At 57.0% G+C, this 17,766-nt stretch overlaps 3 protein-coding genes across 9 annotated transcripts; 2 read left to right on the top strand and 1 right to left on the bottom strand.

Annotated features, from left to right (window-relative positions):
* The first annotated feature begins 639 nt into the window (after nt 1-639).
* Nucleotides 640-5,126, top strand: TMEM134 (transmembrane protein 134). 5 transcript variants are annotated; one of them, XR_004621323.1, is made up of 7 exons: nt 640-881; nt 1,807-1,871; nt 2,394-2,483; nt 2,633-2,709; nt 4,101-4,652; nt 4,824-4,868; nt 5,080-5,119. XR_004621323.1 is itself a non-coding variant. In XM_034645478.1 (6 exons), the coding sequence occupies exons 1-6, from the start codon at nt 708-710 to the stop codon at nt 5,124-5,126; spliced, it is 498 nt and encodes a 165-aa protein (XP_034501369.1). In that variant the 5' UTR covers nt 640-707. The 5 variants fall into 5 exon arrangements, 4 of the variants coding, with proteins under 4 accessions (XP_034501369.1, XP_034501370.1, XP_034501367.1 ...); XM_034645478.1 differs by lacking the exon at nt 4,101-4,652 and having other exon boundaries at nt 5,080-5,126; XM_034645479.1 differs by lacking the exons at nt 4,101-4,652; nt 4,824-4,868 and having other exon boundaries at nt 5,080-5,126.
* Nucleotides 5,127-6,730: 1,604 nt separating this feature from the next.
* Nucleotides 6,731-17,539, bottom strand: CABP4 (calcium binding protein 4). Of its 3 annotated transcripts, XM_034644932.1 has the most exons (8): nt 17,506-17,539; nt 16,215-16,318; nt 13,002-14,373; nt 12,603-12,633; nt 12,376-12,519; nt 11,170-11,279; nt 10,676-10,823; nt 6,731-10,565 (listed from the first exon to the last, which is right to left on the bottom strand). In XM_034644932.1, the coding sequence occupies exons 3-8, from the start codon at nt 13,374-13,376 to the stop codon at nt 10,537-10,539; spliced, it is 837 nt and encodes a 278-aa protein (XP_034500823.1). In that variant the 5' UTR covers nt 13,377-14,373; nt 16,215-16,318; nt 17,506-17,539; the 3' UTR covers nt 6,731-10,536. The 3 variants fall into 3 exon arrangements, with proteins under 3 accessions (XP_034500823.1, XP_002921351.2, XP_034500822.1); XM_002921305.4 differs by lacking the exons at nt 16,215-16,318; nt 17,506-17,539 and having other exon boundaries at nt 13,002-13,361; nt 14,294-15,748; XM_034644931.1 differs by lacking the exons at nt 6,731-10,565; nt 10,676-10,823; nt 11,170-11,279; nt 16,215-16,318; nt 17,506-17,539 and adding an exon at nt 11,338-11,765 and having other exon boundaries at nt 13,002-13,361; nt 14,294-15,748.
* Nucleotides 14,216-17,215, top strand: GPR152 (G protein-coupled receptor 152). Its single transcript, XM_011227549.3, has 2 exons — nt 14,216-14,277; nt 15,327-17,215. The coding sequence occupies exon 2, from the start codon at nt 15,366-15,368 to the stop codon at nt 16,899-16,901; it is 1,536 nt and encodes a 511-aa protein (XP_011225851.3). The 5' UTR covers nt 14,216-14,277; nt 15,327-15,365; the 3' UTR covers nt 16,902-17,215.
* Nucleotides 17,540-17,766: the final 227 nt, after the last annotated feature.

The following is a 17,766-nucleotide window of genomic DNA, read 5'->3' as shown; positions in this document are numbered from 1 at the left end:
GGGAGGTCTGCTTGTGGATTCTCTCTCTCTCTCTCTCTCTCTCTCTCTGCCCCTTCCCCAGCTCGCTCACGCTCTCTCTCTTAAATAAATAAATAAATAAGTCTTTTAAAAAATAACACACAGAGAAAAAGTTCAGATATATTTTAAAAGATCACTTTGGCTGCTGAGTAGAGACTGGATTGGGAGTGGAAACCATATAAACTTCCCAGGCCTCAGTTTCCACATCTGCGGTGGTGAGAAAATCCATCCCGTGCAGATCCGCGGTGAGTCAAGGTGGGGACACAGTCTGGTCCCAGGAGTCTCCTTGGCACTCGAGGCGCGGGCTGGGATGCAGAAGGCCCCATCTCGGGCCCGGGAGGCTGGCGCCTAGACCCCTCCAAGCCCATGGCACAGACCCAGGGATTGCCTCCGAGGACGGCTCCCGCTGTGGCTCGCGGAGGCGGCCGCTGGGGGGCGCCGCGGCCCCTGTGCGGTCCCCAAAGGAGGCCCCGCCCCCTGGCCGGCTCGGCGCTCGGCAGCTCGGGTCTGCTGCGGGCGAGCAGGGGCGGGGCCGTTACGTGAGGGCGGGGCCTCGGCCGGGGCGGTGGACAGCCGCGCTCCCAAAACTACGGCCCGGGGCGGGGCCTGCGTGCGGGGGCGGGACCGCGGCGCGAGGGGCAGGCGGGCTTGGATGGCGGCGGCGAGGGGCGCCTGAGCGGGCCGGGGCCATGAGCGCCGCCCGGCCCCAGTTCAGCATCGATGACGCCTTCGAGCTGTCGCTGGAGGACGCGGGCCCGGGGCCCGAATTCAGCGGGGTCGCCCGCTTTGGGCCACTGCACTTCGAGCGCCGGGCCCGGTTCGAGGTGGCCGACGAGGACAAGCAGTCCCGGCTGCGCTACCAGGTGAACGGCCCGGCCCACCTCAGTCCCGCCTGGGTCGGCGCGGGACCCCAGGCCGGACCCTGGAGAACCCCAGCTCAAGGGAAAATCTGTCTAGAGGCCCCACCCTACGTGGCCACGGATCCAGGGACCTGCCCAGACCCTCTCAGCTCTAATTTTGGTCCCCAGCCACCACTGGAGAGCCCAGAACCGGAACCCGGGAGCAAGTCCCTTAAGCCCAACTGGAAATCCCACCCGGCGCCCCCACCCATCCTGGGTACTGACCTACCCACCCCCCCATCCCCCTGGGCTGGAGAGCTCTATGGACCTGATCCAGACCTTGCCCATACTCCGGAGCAGACCCTTGAGCCTTCTACTCCTCCCTTTTCTGTTCTAGAAGTCCCCAGCCCCGTTGGAGGCCCCCATTCACAGGAAGAATCCTTGCCCATGCCTTGACTCCCACTAAACTGGAAATCTCCATTCTCCCTAGAGGACGTCCATCAACTCTAGGATCCTTTTTTTGGAGACCTGTACCAGATTCCTGTGCCCCAAACGTGGAAACCATGGGCTTCTGTCCTTCCTTGGCACCCCAAATCCAGAGCCTCTATACTGGACCCCTGAAATACCATTCTGAAAGCTCTACCCTGACTCCCAAACTTGGAGAACTCCTGGCCCTGGGACCCATGCTAGAAGCCCTCAACCAGCCCCTGTGGCTCCTGCTACCCCCTAGCCCCCCACCCCCTAGCCCACTCCCCAGCACTCACCTCCTTCCTGGGTTTCGGTTTCTGTGAATCATCAAACCCGTTTTGCAGGAGGGTGGAGGGCCAGGTGAGCAGCTGTCAGGCAGCCAGGCAAACAGCTGTGTGGGCTTGCTCTCCTCCTCTCCCTGATAGGGGAGTAGGAAGGGCCTGGGCCCAATAACCCCTCTGAGCCATGTGTTCTGGAATAGAACCTGGAGAACGATGAAGACGGAGCCCAGGCCTCTCCGGAGCCGGATGGGGGAGTCAGCACCAGGTCAGGGCCAGGTGGGGACCCACCCTGTACCTCTAGCCCTATGCATCTGGCTCTTGTCCCCCAGGTCCCTGGCTCTTGTCCCCCAGGTCCCTAGCCAGGTCCCTGGCCAGGTCCACTTCACATCACTCAGCCCCCTCACATCCTGTCCTACAAGGATTCCTAGCCTGACCCTCACTCCCCTCATGGGTTTCCCCTATCCTGCACGGTCACCCTACCCCAGTGCCATCCTGACCCACTCACCCCCACCAGGCTCTTTATCCTGAAGAAACCCCCCAGCCTGGTCTGGCCCCTACCTTCCCACGGGTCACCTGTCCTTCAGGAATCCCAAGCTTGAAACCCCAGCCTTTCTCCACCCTCAGTCCTGCAGAGACCCCAGCCCTTGATTTCCTCGTCACCCTGTCCCCTCTCAGTGCCCCCATCCCGCAGGAATAGCCAGCCCTCGTCCCTGCACCATTCCCCACCATGTCATCGTGACCCCTTCCTTGTTTCCTCTGCCTCTCACTGGGCCCACCTGGCCCGCAGGGATTCCAGCCGAACGTCCATCCGCAGCTCCCAGTGGTCCTTCAGCACCATCAGCAGTAGCACCCAGCGCTCCTACCATGCCTGCTGCAGGTGAGGCCTTGCCCTGCTTTAGCCCCTGTGCTCTGTGCCCCAGAACAGGCGGCACGGGCTTTCCCTCAGTCCTCTGGGTAGGGATGGGTAACAGGAGGGAGTTAGGCTCCCGTCACCTCTCACACCCATCCTGCTCTCCTGCCGCCCAGCTGGACTCAACACCCTTTGATCCAGAAGAACCGCCGGGTGGTGCTGGCCTCCTTCCTGCTGCTGCTCCTGGGGCTGGGTGAGTGCCCTGAGGGTCCCCTGCCTACCCCCATGAGGGGTCCGTCCTCCCTTTGTGCCGGCTCTGCATCCCCCTTGGCACACTGAGCGCCCAGTCTCCCGGTCACACAGCCAGGAAATTACACATAGTTGGTTCGGTGCTCCAAACTTTTCTTTTTTCTTTCTTCTTCTTCTTTTTTTTTTTTTTTAAGTTTAGCCCATTTAATCCATCAGGGAGCAGAGGAGTGACAGCTCTACCATTTATTCTGTGCCTGCTTCAAGCCAGGTGCAGGGTAGGCTGCCTTTCCCACCCTACAGAGGTCACACAGCAAGTGAGAGGCAGGGCCATGACCCAGAACCTGCACAGGGACAGGTGCTCAGAGATACTCTGAAAACCCGATCCCCAGAGCACCTATCATTTCCTCTTCTCTGGAGTCTGAGCGCTGATGAGGAGCTCTCCCCGCCCCTCGCTGGGCACATCCATTGCCCAGATGGGGAAACTGAAGCCCAGAGCAGGCACATCTCACAGCCAGATGTTTTCGGACTCATTCCATGGGGCTGAGGACTCAGGATCCCCAGAGAGGACAGGGTTGGGATCAAGAAGGGCCCATAAGGACAGCCCAGCTGCTCTCCCTCCTCCAGGATGGTCTAAGTCCCCTAGCCAGAAAGCTGAGCAGCAGCCTTGCCTCAGCTCTGGGTGTCTGTGTGCGGGGGAGGGATCCACCGCTTCTCCAGCAGCCTCTGCAAGCTGGGCACTGGTTACACTGGCCGCCTGCCTTACCCCATCTCACTCTCTCAGTAGCCGTGAGGGCAGGCGTTATTACCATCCCAGTTCAGAAGTAAGGACAGAGCCTCAGGCCGATAAAGGGACTTGCTCAGACCTCAACTGGGAAGTAGATAAGCTGGGATTTAAACCCACATCAGGGACATTACCAGGCCTGGAGGCCTCCATAGACCTATAAAGGGCCTTTGTAGGAATTAGAAAAAGATGCCTCATCTGAGTGGGCAGGGCCCCCAGCCCTAAACCAAGGGGGCAGGTAGTGTATCAGCCCCCATCCGTACCCTTTTTGAGGTGCTCTGTGCAGGCCACAAATTCCATAGCAGTCCATGGTGGCCCCTCAAGCCTCCATGCCATATTGCCCCCCTTGCTGCAGAGCCCGGCTCCCCCCCATTTTCCCCCAATCCCATTTTCTAACTTGGGACCCTGGACTCTCTCTGGGTCTGAAAAGTTGATCCAGTTATGACTTTGTCCTCAGCCAAAGTCCACATCCCTCGCCGGGTCTTCAGGCCCTGCCAAACTCCTCAAGCCTGGGCTCTTGCCTCTCCACTCTTGCCAAAATCGGGAAGCTCCTAGAAAGCCCCAAGTTCCCTCCAGACTCTGGGCCTTTGCCATGCTGCTCCCTCTGCCTGCAGCACTCGTCTCCTTTTCTGCCTGCACGATGCCCACAGCAAAGCCTCGAGTCAGATCGCCTCCTCCTTCTGAATGCAGCTCTCTGTGCCTCAGTTTCTTCTGTGAAATGGGGATGATCATACCTGTTTCATTCAGTCACGGTGACAATTAAGCAGTGCAGGTAACAAGCTTAGCCCAGTGCCTGGCAGCACCTGGTAAGTGGTAACTAAATGTTCCTGCTGTTGGTACTGCTACGCCTGCTCGACTTAGTTGCCACTGCTTCCAGGAAGCCCCTCCCTGATGCCGCAGGCTCCCCTGATGCCTGATCTGGCCCTACCACAGCCCGATCACTGGGGTTGTAGCTTGGAGGTTCTTGTTGGCTGCGCCACTAGGGAAGAGCCGTGAGAGCTGGGACCTCATTTGCCTTTCCCTGTGGGATTCTCAGTACCAGGCACACAGCAGGTCTTCCATAAATACTTGTTGATTGAAAGACCACATCAAGGAGCAGAGAGAAATCTGGTTTCGGACATTTCCCAGGGACTGCCAGGTGCCCTGCTCTGAAAACACAGAGCTTGGTGAGCTTCCCAGGAAGGGTGTCTGGCTAGGGAACGTTCAGCTCAGGTGGGGAATACTATTCCTAGAACCTAAGCCTTGCTGGGAAACGTTTGTGGGTGGAGGTCCCCTCCCCGCCCCCAGCGCCCGCCCCCTCCTCCCGCATTCACCCTCGCGGCTCCATCTGTGTGCAGTGCTGATCCTGATCGCCGTGGGACTGGAGGTGGCCCCCTCGCCAGGTGAGCGCCCCCTCCTACCTCCGCAGGCAGCGGGGGTTCCCTCAAGGCAAGAACTCCGGGACCCGCGAGCCCCCAGCCCTCTCGGAAGTTTGCCTCCACCCTCCTGGCAGGAAACGGCCCCTTCTACCGCGGACAGTGAGACTTGCCCGGGCTGTGACCCCTGAGCCCTGCCCCGTGCCCCCCAGCCTTGACTCGGCCCCTCCTCCTGCAGGTGTCTCCAGCGCCATCTTCTTCGTGCCCGGCTTCCTGTTNACGTGATCTTCATCTACTGCGCGGTCAAGGGCCACCGGGGCTTCCAGTTCTTTTACCTGCCCTACTTCGAGAAGTGAGCCGCTGGCCAGCGGCCGGGAACCAGCCTCGCCTCCGAGCGGCCCCAGGGGCGCTCCTCGGGTCCGCCCCGGTTCCCTCATCTCCAGGGAAGAACTCCGGGACCCGGGAGCCCCCAACCCCCTCGGAAGCTTGCTCAGGAAGTTTGCCTGATACCCAGGCCTGGAAAAGTCGCCCCTGGCCTGTTCTGTGCCTTAACTTATTCTTGGGCCCTGGGGCTGCTGGGTTGGTGGTGTTTTGTGCTAATAAAAGAATGTACTTCATTCCAGAAGAGACCATTGATCTTCCTTTCCCACCAGTCCAGCCACAGCCCCCCTCCCGCAAAAACTGAGGAAAGGGCTGATGAAGATGAGGGGCTCCAGGACCACCCATCTTCTCATTGTACCCATGACAACCCTGATGGTCTAAGACTTGCTCCTGCACTTTTGGGGCAGAGCTGGGCCTGGGACTGTGTCCTGCAAGCCTGTTGGAGGTCCTTCCAGCCTCCGGTCTCCCCCAGCCCTTAGCAGAGTTGGCCCTGCCCATTTCTCTACCTGGAGTTGCAGCACTGGTGCCTGCCGCCTGGTGGCCCTGGCCAAGAGCACTCAGATGACGCAGGCCAGGGACCTGGAGGCTGGTATCCTGGTTGCAGCCTGGCTCTGGGGCCCTGGGCTGCCACAGCCAGCTCCGAATGTGGGCCACGACAAGGCAACAGCCCAGCTCTCTCCGCCCACTGCCCTACTTCCCAAGGGCCGGCATGGGGAGAAGTAGGGGCAAAGACAATGAGAAACAAGGCTCATATGACAGAACCTCATTAGAACCACAGACCATTGGAAACAGACCATCTCAGACCTTTGGAAAATCCAAGCATCTCAGAATCTTGAGAGCCAGGAAACAGAGGCTTTGAGAACCCTGAAATCTGAAATCTGAGATCATAATAGCTACTGTTTATCAAGTTCCTAGAAGGCAGCAGGTCCTGTGCTAAGCACTTAACACATGATTTCTGATAATCCCCACCTTAGCCCCATTTTACAGATGAGGAAACCAAAGTCCAGAGAGACTGATTCACCCAAGGGCAGAGTTAGGAACATAACCCAAGGCTTCCATGACATCTGAGTGTGGGAGGGAGGGGAGAGGAGAGGATGCAGAGCATGTGTTTCCCCAGCTGACCGCCAAGGGGCTGGCTCTAGGACTGGGCTGAGGTCGATCCTGTTTATATACTCAGATGTGTACAGTCTGTCTCCCCCAGTGAACCATGAGTGCCGTTGAGAAGATGACCTGGCCTGGCCTGGCCTCCACTGTCTCTGCAGCAGCCAGAGCAATGTCTTTAGATTTCTGTGACTTTGTTGAAAGAATTAACCCCCAGACCCCTTCTCCCACTCCTGCTTTCCTGGCCCACCCAGACTTCCCACCCTCAGCCCCCAGTCAAAGCACTTTCAAGGGCACCAGTTGGATGCAGGAATTCCTAGATCAGAGGTTCTCAAACTAGCTGTGGTTCTCAAACTAATCCATCATGGACTAGTACTTTGGCAAGATAAAATAAAACCTGGAGAAGTAAAGTAAAAACATACAGAATCTAAGCCCACAATCTGTATTACCGGATCAATCAGACATAGGATTACATTTCAATGAATATAATCAGAACAAACATAGGAAAAAAGGAAAATTATGAAAAACATGCATTGTGAGCAAATAGGCAATTAATACAGAGTCACTACTTGCTCATGACTTTTTGTCATTCCACAACCTTAATAAAGTTACTCCAGAAGTTGTGAGTCTCCATATTATAAGACTACAGCAGATGTCACCAAGTGACCGTCCACAGACCCGATGTGGTCCCCAAGTTAAAATGGTTTTTATGTTTTAGTAATGGTTGGGGGAAAAGTGAAAGAATAATACGATTTTGAGGCACATAAAAGATAAAATTCAAATTTCAGTGTCAATCAAGTTTAGTAAATTAATTACTAAATTTCCAGCCCAGCCACACCTATTCATTTCTGTGTTGGCCATGGCTGCTTGGGGATACAGAGCTGAGCAGTCGTGACAGAAACCTTAGGTCCTCCAAGCCTAAAATCTTTACGCTGTCGCCTTTTACAGAAAAAATTGACCAACCCTTGGTCTACGTGAACACACTGACAGAACACTGAATCACAACATTTAAAGTTTCAACATGACCAATGTGCTTGATTTTTGCTGGTTAATTTATGTAATCCAAACTCGATTAACAGTAACGCTATCTTCCGGGAAGAATGAATATCTAAATTCCAAATGTAACTTTTTTAGTTGAAAAATACATGGATAGTTGTGTTGGGACGAGAAACATTACATTTCCTTAGTGAATCGTGACTCATTTTATCCCTAATGGTTTTCGCCTCATAGCCCATTTCTGTCTGCTATGCCCATACGTATATGAGCTTCCTTCGGTTCATTTTCTCCTAGTAAATCTGTTTTCCCACCCATCACTTTCGGCCTTTCGATTCTCGTTATGCTGCTTGAATGTGTCTTAGATCCTGCACTGAGCTGTGGGGAAGAGTCTGGTATCTTCCCTTTGATGTCTGCTCTCTGCCCTACAGTAGAAGGACCTCTGGTCTTAAGCTGGGTATGTGACCACCCCAAATAAAGACCACATCTCCCAGCATCCTTTGCAACTACCTGTACCAGGTGAGGAGCCCTACCTAATGGGGTATGAGTGGTTCACATTCTCTGTCCCCCTTTGTTCTTTATTCCTGCTTCCAACCTGACACCTGAGAAATGAACAAACTTGGGCAGACCCCAGGAATGGCAGGGCAGCTAGCAGGAGCTTGGGTCCCTGAAGAGCATACAGCTGAATTTCACCTAAGAAATAAACTTCTATCCATTTTAAACTTCTGACTGTTAAACATTGTTATTTGGAGTCTCTGTCAGTCACAGGAAACCCAGTCTAATATTGAAACTTTCCTCTGGGGCTGAGACTCTCTTTTAACCAAAAACTTGATCTGCTCATAATTATTGGAATTTTTATTTTTAAGGATTATTCCTATCTTTTGTTTGTTTGTTTGTTTAAATAGGCTCCATGCCCAGCGTGGAGCCCACCTCGGGGCTTGTACTCGTGACACTGAGATCAAAACCGAAACTGAGATCAAGAGTTGGATACTCAACTGACTGAGCCCCCCAGGCGCCCCTTCCTATCTTCTGTTTTAATGTTTTCATGGACTTTGTTTTTCTTTACTTTTTCCCTCTCTTCTGTAGCCTTCTACTGGTTCAATCAAGAATTCTTCACTTTCCCTCTTTTCTTCTTCTATGGATTTGACTGTTGAACAAAACATTCTACCTCTGTTTCTATACATTAATGATTACTTTTAAATGGTTAACAAACTCTGAAGCTGATCAGCGAATCTATCCTCCTCTAGGAAAGACAAGAGAAAGATTTCGGCATGTCTAAAGTATCCCCCCCATCTTCCGTCTCATTTTGTCTATTATTTTAGTTCCTCCTTTATTTTTAACATATTAACTTTTTTTTTCTTTTACAGTTAATGCTTCTTTAGAGCCACCAATATGTGTACTGATCGCTCTCCTGACCATAACGTAGTACATACTCTGCCTTCACTCTGGTCGGAATTTCCCTCTTACCGAAGCCATCCCTTCAGCAAGAGCACGTGGGTGCGAAACTCTTCCCAGCCTTTGTTTCCTGAAAAAAGTTGATGTTTCGCCTTCATTCGTGAATAATGATTCAGTGAGGTATAGGCTTCTTGGCCAGAGATCGTTTCTCCCCCGCATGATGACCAGTTTATTTCATTGTCTTCTGGCACTTACTGTAGCCAAGGAAAAGTCTTCACAGAGCCTAATTGCGGTTCCTCGGTAAGTCATCTGACTTTTGTCTCAAGTTGAGTTGGTTATAGGGTTTTTCCTTTTGCGTTCTGCAGTTCTGCTGGAATGCATCTAGATATACATTTGTTTTTATTTCTTCTCAGGATCCAGTGGGTACCTTTGATCTGGGTGCTTGTCTTTGTGGAAGCCTTTACGGAAAAATTTCAGGCATCATGTCTTTTGAGTATTGCCTTATGCCCACTCTGTATAGTTTCTCCTTCTGACACTCCTGATGACTTTGAACTACTCTGTAACATTTTCCGTTAGTTTATCTCTCATTGCTACCTTATGAGTGATTTCTGTAGCTTCCAGTACAAATGTAGTTTCCAGTTCATTAATCTTCTCTTGAATTGTGTCTAATCTGCTGCTTAACTTCTCCCTTGATTTTTTTTTTCATTCCAATGCTTATATCCTTTATTTTTAGAAGTTCTATTGGGTCATTCTTTTTAATCTTCCTGTTCTGTTTCGTACTATCCTGTTACTGCATATCGGCCTCTCTCCCTTCTTTCATCTCATTTTTGCTTGCATTTACTCTATGGTCCCTTTCAGATTGTTCTATTACTTATACTTTGGGGTCTGGTTCTCCCGTTTGTTGCGTCTGCCTAGTCCCCCTCATGGTGACTTGTTTTCTTATGTGATTTGTAATGTTTTGTCATGAGTTCATCTTCAGAAGTGACAGGGCTGTTGTTTGCTGAAGTCTATTGCGTCCTGGGTTGAAGAGTGCCCTTCCAGTAGTTTCTCCCTATTTCTTCAGCTTTCCTGCCTAATGTGCAAGCCTGAGTTTCAGGTTCCTTAGGGTAGCTTTTTCCACTGAAGGCCCTGGACGTCTGTACCCTTGCCACTTCCTTGGACCGGTGGGTGGAAATATATTTTGATCCCCTTTTCAAGAACAGGGTAGCCTTTTGAGACCCTGGAAGGTACTTGGGCTCATGTTCTGTTCCTCAGCCTCTTACAGGCCTTCTGTCACTCATAAGTGTCAGAGCCCAGGCTCCTGAACCTCTCTCCATGCCTGAGGCCCCCATGGTGTCCCACTCTCCCACCACCCAACTCGGAGTTCTTGCTTTGTCTTTGGTACCTGGGGTCATCCCTGGCTTTCTTTCAAGTTAAGATTTTTTTTTTTTTACATTTTTTCACAAGTAGTGGGAGGCACCCAGCCACCCTCCCAATTCCCCATGTTACCAGAATCCCCCCAACTCTGTCCCCCTGTCTTTGAATGCTGCAGTGCCAGGGAGCTTGCTACCAACCAAGGGTCTGGAGAGATCCAAATCTTGCTCATCCTAGAGAATGATAGGCAGCCGGGTGCAGGTTTCCTCCAGGCAGCTCAGGTGGGAGTAAGGTGAGGATATAGGAGGGTGAGTGACATCACAAGGCAACTCTCCAGCCAGATGTCGTCAAGGTTCCAAAGAAGTCTGGGGGCTGCTGAGTCTCTTCCTTTGTGGGGCCTCATGGGGATGGTGTACAGCATGAACCCTGCTGGCCTGGGGCCAGGGGGCAACGCATTCACCCTTCTGGAGCCTCAGTGGGTGAGAAGCATCATCACAAACTCTGGAGGAAAGAAGGGGCAGGACGTGGGCCGGTCCTGGTCAGGGACCCCAGGAGGTGCTGGGCTCATCCTGGTGCTGGAGGGGTGGGGGTTGTCTGGGAAGGAGACTCACCATCAAAGTCTACGGTGCCATCGCCATTGAGGTCCACGTCTCGGAGCATCTCGTCCAGCTCGGGGCCCACCAGTGGCTCCCCCAGCAAAGCTGGTGCTGCCTGTCGCAGCTCTGCCACTGTGATCCGTCCATCTCCATCCCTGTCAAACTAGGATTGCAGCTGGGCTCAGCTCCTCCCACCCAAAGCTGGCTCTGCCTGGAGCTGGCTCCACCCTGCCACATCCTGTGCCTGGACGCCCCCACCTCCACCCATCCAAGCCCTCCACCCCCTCCTAGGCTGAGATGGAAGCCCCTGCTCCAGGAAGTCTCCTGGGTGGATCCCCCAGCCGAGAGTGAGCTGGACCCTCTCCCACCCCTCCCTGGGCCGAGCCCCACATCTGCAGGGCTGTGGGCCTCCAGACGCTGAGGGCCCCAGTCTCTCTGGCCTGCATGGGAGGCCAACAAGTCTGCTGTCCAGCCACCCACCCAGCACGCGCCTCGACCACACGCCACACCTCTCGGAAGGCGATGCGCAGCTCCCGCACCCCCAACATGTGCGCCGTCTCCTCCCTCAGCTTTGGGCTCATCAATTCCACAAACTCCTCGAAGTCCACACGGCCACCCACTGCGGACCCAGGCAGAGCGTCACAGTGGGGAGGGCTGGGCCCCAGAGGGACGTCACAAGCATCGCAAGCCCCGGCCTCTCCCTCCTCTGCATCTGGGAAGGAACACCCAGCGTCCAAGCCCTTGGTGGGGGGAGGCTGGAGCCCCGTTCTCCACGGGGATGGCGGGGTGAGGTGCTTGGGTGCTCTCAGTGAAGCACCTAAGGGTGGGGGAAGGAGACCAAGGTTTGGAACCAGGAAACCCCAGGTTCAAACTCTGTCTCCGCTGCCAATGGCGCATGGCCTTGGGTGACTCCCGAACCCTCCTTCCTCATCCTGGGGCAAGGATGAGATGACCCACTCTTGGGTGCTATTGGGGTTGCAGTTCACGGCTCTTACGTGCTGGGACCCCATGGGCAGCAGTGAATGCCCCTTGAGAAGCACACCCATGTAGTCCCTTGAGTCTAAGGAGCCATCAATTATAAAAAGCACCAACGGCCAAACAGCAGCTTTGGGGGAAAGAAAAGAAGCAAAGCACTTAATGTTCACATCAGTTGTAAGTCACATCCCATTTTAAAAACCATAGAGAAAGCCAATGCGAATGTCCTGGAATGGAGGGAATCTGATATTTGACAAATTAGCTAATGATAATCGCACAAGTGCCCACCCATCTGACACTTAATGCAAGGAAAGGCCAGGGTTCGGTCACGCTAGGCCTCACTGAACCTTGGGAGGCTCTTTTCAGGGGCCTCACGAAGGTCAGAGAGACACAGAGACACAGAGACAGAGAGCCAGGGGGCTTGTACCAGCAGGGAGCATTTTATCACATTTCTCACAAAGAAGAGAGGGTCCTCAGCCGAGCCCCAAGGGTATCTTGGCTCACTGTTGCATTTCGTGATCCCTGCATCTGACACAGCTAATGTCAGATGGTTAAAATGCCCCAGAAACTGTCACACGCTCCCACCATCACCCCGGCAGAATCCCAGAGATGCCTCCCATCACCTCCTTGTCATCCCCCAAACCATGAAACTCAGAGAGGACCAGTGCTGCCCAGCCTCGGCACAAAGCCAGGTGACTCCCGCCCCACCCCGCCCCAGACAGTGGGGGTCAGCCACTGACTCCGCATCTTGACGTGCTGGAAGACCTCGATGAGCTCCATCTCGGTGGGCATGTAGCCCAGCGTCCGCATGCAGTCGCCCAGGTCCCGGTAGCCAATGTATCCATCACGGTCAGTGTCAAACTCCTCAAAGGCAGCCTGAAGCTCTGCAGGGGAGGGAGGTCAGGCCCAGGCAGCCCAGCTCAGGGACACCTCCCACCCGCCACTGCCACCAGCAAGGGCCACTCACCATCCAGCTCCTCGGGGCCCAGCTCGCGGTCCTGCAGAGACACAGTCTGGCATGTCCCTGGGACCCATCCTTCCTCCTCCAGCCCTGGGCCACATGGCCTGGGCAGGGCCAGTCCCACAAGGGCAGGAGAAGGCAGCTGAAGTCCCATGGGCCTCCGGAGAAGAGGTGACCACCCCCCCTTCCTCCTCCGGGGGCCCAGAGCTCTCCCAGAATCATGGGTTTGAAGCTCTGCCCACTCCCCAGGCTGGCCCAAGACCGACCCTTTCCCAAACTGCAGAAACCCTACCCCTATGGCTAAGACTCCTGGGTCCGGAGCAGATAGCAAGAGGCCAAGTCCAAAGGCACAAGTGTGATCCCCACTCCACCCCCCACCTGTCCCCAGCCCAGGCTCCAGCTGACCTTCCCGAAGATGCGGTTGAGTAGGGGCCCGTACGTCTTCTGAGCAACATCATGCTGGGGGCTGGGGCGATGCCGGTGGGACTGGCGACGGGAGGCTGGCCCAGGGGCTGCAGGACCTGCCCCTTCCTGTCCTCTTCCAGTCCCAGAGGGGTTCTTGCTGCTCCCTGGGACCTCAGGGCCCGGAATAGGGGTCTGCTCCTGAGAGCCGCCAGCACCCTTCCGGGACCCTCGGAGCCCCCTCTCCTTCTTGCTCCTCTTCCGGCTCAAGGGGAGGCCCTCAGCACCACTCCTGGAAGCCACGACCCCCACAGGAAGCTTCTGAGGGCCAGGGGCCGGGTCTGGGCCATGCTGCCCCCTCGCCTGTTGTGTGGCCATGTGGGGAGGGACGACGGGGCTCAGAGATGCAGCACCGGGGAGCACCCTTGGTTCTCGGGAACCATAAAGCTGCTTACGCACCCCTACCCTAGGAGCTGATGGCCTGGGATCGGGACTTGAGGAGGATTAGGGTAAGTGAGGCAGGCAGCCCAGGCCCTAATCCCGGCCCTCTGCCTGGGGGCAGAGCCAGACGGGTGAAGAGAACTGTCTTCAGCCGCAGGAGTGCCAGGACACGGGGCTGCGATGAGCTTTGGACTCCAGCCCTGCCACTTATGAGCTGGGAGGCCCAGCAGTTTCACCTCTCGGTCGCCTTCTCTATAAAATAGGGGCTATATTGCTGAAGAGTCGAGGACTCCTTGTCCTCGACTCCAGTCCCCAACTCCAGTTGTGTGACACGGGTAGGACTTAGCTAAGAGAGGACAAGGGACGTCATGTCAGGAGGCAGAGTGTGGGCAAAAGCTGGGAGGTGGGAAAGCCACAGGGGCACATCCTGGCTGAAACGGAGGGTGTGTGAAATTGAGGAAGCGAGGCCAGATCACAGAGGCCTTGAATGCCAGAGTAAGGGGTATGGGGGTGAGGTCAGAGGCGGTGGACCCTGTGGGGGACCCAGAGCCTGCTCGAAGGCAGCAGAGCCCAGGGTGAGGAGGCTTTAGCCGTCTGGCTCTGTCAGGGGTGGGGTGGCCTGGCTGGTCACTTGGCCCTGCTAAGCCGGGGTTAGGGTTTCCCAGAGAGCAGCCCCATGAATGATTGATGTCTTCTCAGCTTGGGTTTCATGCCAGCCGCCTTAGCGCCGCCAGGCGCCATGCAGCAGGCCCCGCCTGCGTGGGGCCCTGCAGATGGCCAGAGCCCTAGGCAGGCAGGCACGCCCTGCTCCTTCCGGCCAGCGGCCCGCACCTCACAGGTAAGCCAGGCCTCACCTGTTGGGGCTCGGGGGAGCCCAGGGCTCTGATCCAGTAGAGGCTTGAGCTTGCAGAGCGGGGTCTGCCTGCGGAAGAGCCTAGGGGAGAGGAACACCCTGGGCTAAAGGCTGAGGGGCTGGGGTCACCGCCCCGGGCAGGAGCCATCTCCTTCTTCCGCTGACTCGGGGCTGCCACCAGCGCTTTCCCACCCTCGGAAGGAAACTCCCTGGGGCCTGAGGGAAGGTGGGGGCGTGGTGAGAAGGGCAGTAGGCCTCTCGGGTCCCAGCCACCCTCTCCTCATCACACTGCTGAGCCCCCTACTCCTTCTCTGTCTGTCCTCAGAGGACCACCTTCTGCCTGAGCTGTGAGAATGAGGACAGGGCCACAGGTGGGGGTCGAGGATGAGGACGGGGCTCGAGCTGCTTCCAAGACAGCCATCCTGGCCTGAGTTGCAGACCTCTCCCCCACGCACCGAGTCCGTGAACCGCACTTGCCGAGGGGAAGGGCCTCCTCTGCCCCAGGCTCCTGGGACTCCTACAGGCCCGTGGGACCCTGAGCCTCCCCCACTGAGAATCTGAAAACACTTGAACCCCAGGATACCAGATGGAAAGGGGCTGCAGCGATCTGACTAAGCGGTTCGCACTGTCTTCCCTGGACCCCCAGGGGTGCTCCCCCTCCTTTAATCTGAGCATTCCCTTCTAGCGCATGTGGGAGTGCCACTGTAATATTTTATTTGAACAAAACATTCACCAGCTTTAAAAATATGCTTGTGAGCCAGGTCCACTTGGGCACAGCGGGACTCCGCGTGGCAGAACGGTGCCTCTGTGCTGTCTCTGACCCTAGGGAAGTCACTGACTCTCTGAACCTTCCTCTCCTCTCCTGGAAAACGGGTCGTATGAGGACAAGGTGGGGTCATCTATTTAAAGTCCCTGGCAGAGGCTAACCACCCAAAGGTGATGACGATGGTTCAGAGAGGGACGGTGACTTGCCTGGAGGTACACAGGACCCTCTCTCTCATACTCAGCCCCTCATGACTTCCCTGATTCATCAGGCACCGGCTCTGGGGCCCACGGCACACGGGGGACGTCAGATGGACACTGCGATGGAAGCCGACCCAGGAGCCACTGGCCTCGGGCCCCGCACAGAGCTGGACGATGAGGACTACTATCCCCAGGGTGTCTGGGACACGGTCTTCCTGGCGGCCCTGCTGCTCCTGGGGCTGCCGGCCAACGGGCTCATGGCGTGGCTGGCCGGCTCGCAGGCGCGGCAGGGAGCGGGCACGCGGCTGGCCCTGCTCCTGTTCAGCCTGGCCCTCTCCGACTTCTTGTTCCTGGCGGCGGCGGCCTTCCAGATCCTGGAGATCCAGCGCGGAGGGCACTGGCCGCTGGGGACGGCGGCCTGCCGCCTCTACTACTTCCTGTGGGGCGTGTCCTACTCCTCCGGCCTCTTCCTGCTGGCAGCCCTCAGCGTGGACCGCTGCCTGCTGGCCCTGTGCCCGCGCTGGTACCCGGGGCACCGCCCGGCCCGCCTGCCGCTCTGGCTCTGCGCCGGGGTCTGGGTGCTGGCCACGCTCTTCAGCGTGCCCTGGCTGGTCTTCCCAGAGGCCGCGGTCTGGTGGTACGACCGGGTCATCTGCCTGGACTTCTGGGACAGCGAGGAGCTGCCGCTGCGGATGCTCGAGGTCCTGGGGGGGCTCCTGCCTTTCCTGCTGCTGCTCGGCTGCCACACGCTCACCCAGGCTGCCGCCTGCAAGACCTGCTGCCGTCGCCAGCCACGGCCCGCGGCCCGCCGTGGCTTTGCCCGTGTGGCCAAGACCGTCCTGTCGGCCTACGTGGTCTTGCGGCTGCCCTACCACCTGGCACAGCTGCTCTACCTGGCCTTCCTGTGGGACATGTACCCCGGCTACCTGCTCTGGGAAGCCCTGGTCTACTCCGACTACCTGATCCTGCTCGACAGCTGCCTCAGTCCGTTCCTCTGCCTCCTGGCCAGCGCCGACCTCCGGGCCCTGCTGCGCACCGTGCTCTCCTCCTTCGCGGCTGCTCTCTGTGAAGAATGGCCCGGCAGCTTCTCACCGGCCGAGCCACAGACCCAGGTGGATTCTGGGGCTCAGACTTTGCCAGGGCCCATGGCCGGGGCCCAACCCCAGGTGACCTCCATGGCCCAGCCACAGGCCAACCCCACAGCCCAGCCACAGTTGGATTCTGTGGCCACCGCACAGGCGGATCCCTCAGCACAGCCACAGCTGGATTCTGTGGCCCGTCCACAATTAGATTCTGTGGCACCCCCACAGGCGGACCCCTCAGCACAGCCACAGTTGGATTCTGTGGCCCCCCCACTGTCAGATTTTGTGGTCCAGCCTCCGCTGAACTCCTCAGCTCAGCTGCAAGTGAACCATGATGCCCAGCCCCGTTTGGACTTTGTGGCTCAGCCACAAGTGAGCCCTAAGGCCCAGACCCCCGGACCCACTGCCAGCTCAGCCCCCAGCCCCTGCGATGAAGCCTCTTCTGCTCCTTCCACCGATCCCGCCCCAGAAGCCCCTGAGAACCCAGCAGTGCCTCCTGCCTCTGACGGAGAAAGCCCCAGGAATGTCCCCCCGCAGGAGGCCCCTGGAACAGGCCCCACATGAGGGTCCAGGAAAGCCCAGGCCCATCAGGGTAGTGGAAGAGCTTGAGGGAGACAGAGGAACCAGCCAGACGGAGAGGAGGGGAGCCGTGGAGGCAGTCATCATGGAAAACCCCACCCAGTCCCCTGGGCCTGGCAGGAGGACTTTGGGGAAGTGAAAATGAAGCACCAGAAAGTCCCAGGCAGTTTGTCGTGAGCGTCTCGCCCCTACGCAGGTCCCATTCCACTTTTCCACGCTTGCCCTACCCCCAGTGGCCCAATAGCCAGAGCCGATGCTCCCCTGTGGGGGGCACTCGGCCCAAGAGTCTCCCCCTAGCCTCAGCCCTGCGGGAGAAAGCCAGCAGGGGTGACTTCCCGGGCTTGAGCTGACCTCCCGTTGATCCTTCCCTCCCTCCTCTCCTCCCTGTCTCACGGGGTAACTCCGGGGCAAGGACGCCAAAGGAGGAAGTCCCTGCAGAGAAGGAGCCTGCGGGAACCCAGGGCCCTAGGAGCCCTTGCAGGCTGGCCGGGGCCCTGCCCCCAACAGGCAGTGAGACCGGGGGCAGCGGACTGCCCTCGCAAGGCAACCCGCAAGGGTTCAACTATTGTCCACCTGCCCCGCCACCTACCACGCGGTATCTAGAGCGTCCAGGTCCCACCCCCAGCCAAGCCCCTTCTATGCACTCAGCCCACAGGCAGAGAGGGGAGGATGTCCAAACAGAGAGCTCTGGGGACCAGCGGCTCCGGAAAGGGTACAGGCCCCCATGAGGTCACGTAGCATCTCCCGGGCAGAGAGACTCCCTCTTCCCTTTCAAGCTGCAGACACTGCAAGAAAAAGTAGGAAGCGCTGAACTCCTCATTTCGCATCCCCACTTCCCTCTCACACAAGC

The sequence above is a fragment of the Ailuropoda melanoleuca genome, chromosome 16 (genome assembly GCF_002007445.2).
Source record: "Ailuropoda melanoleuca isolate Jingjing chromosome 16, ASM200744v2, whole genome shotgun sequence".
Taxonomy (NCBI): Eukaryota; Metazoa; Chordata; class Mammalia; order Carnivora; family Ursidae; genus Ailuropoda; species Ailuropoda melanoleuca.
Note: the sequence above shows the minus strand (reverse complement) of the source record. Positions and strands in the feature narration are given on the sequence as shown.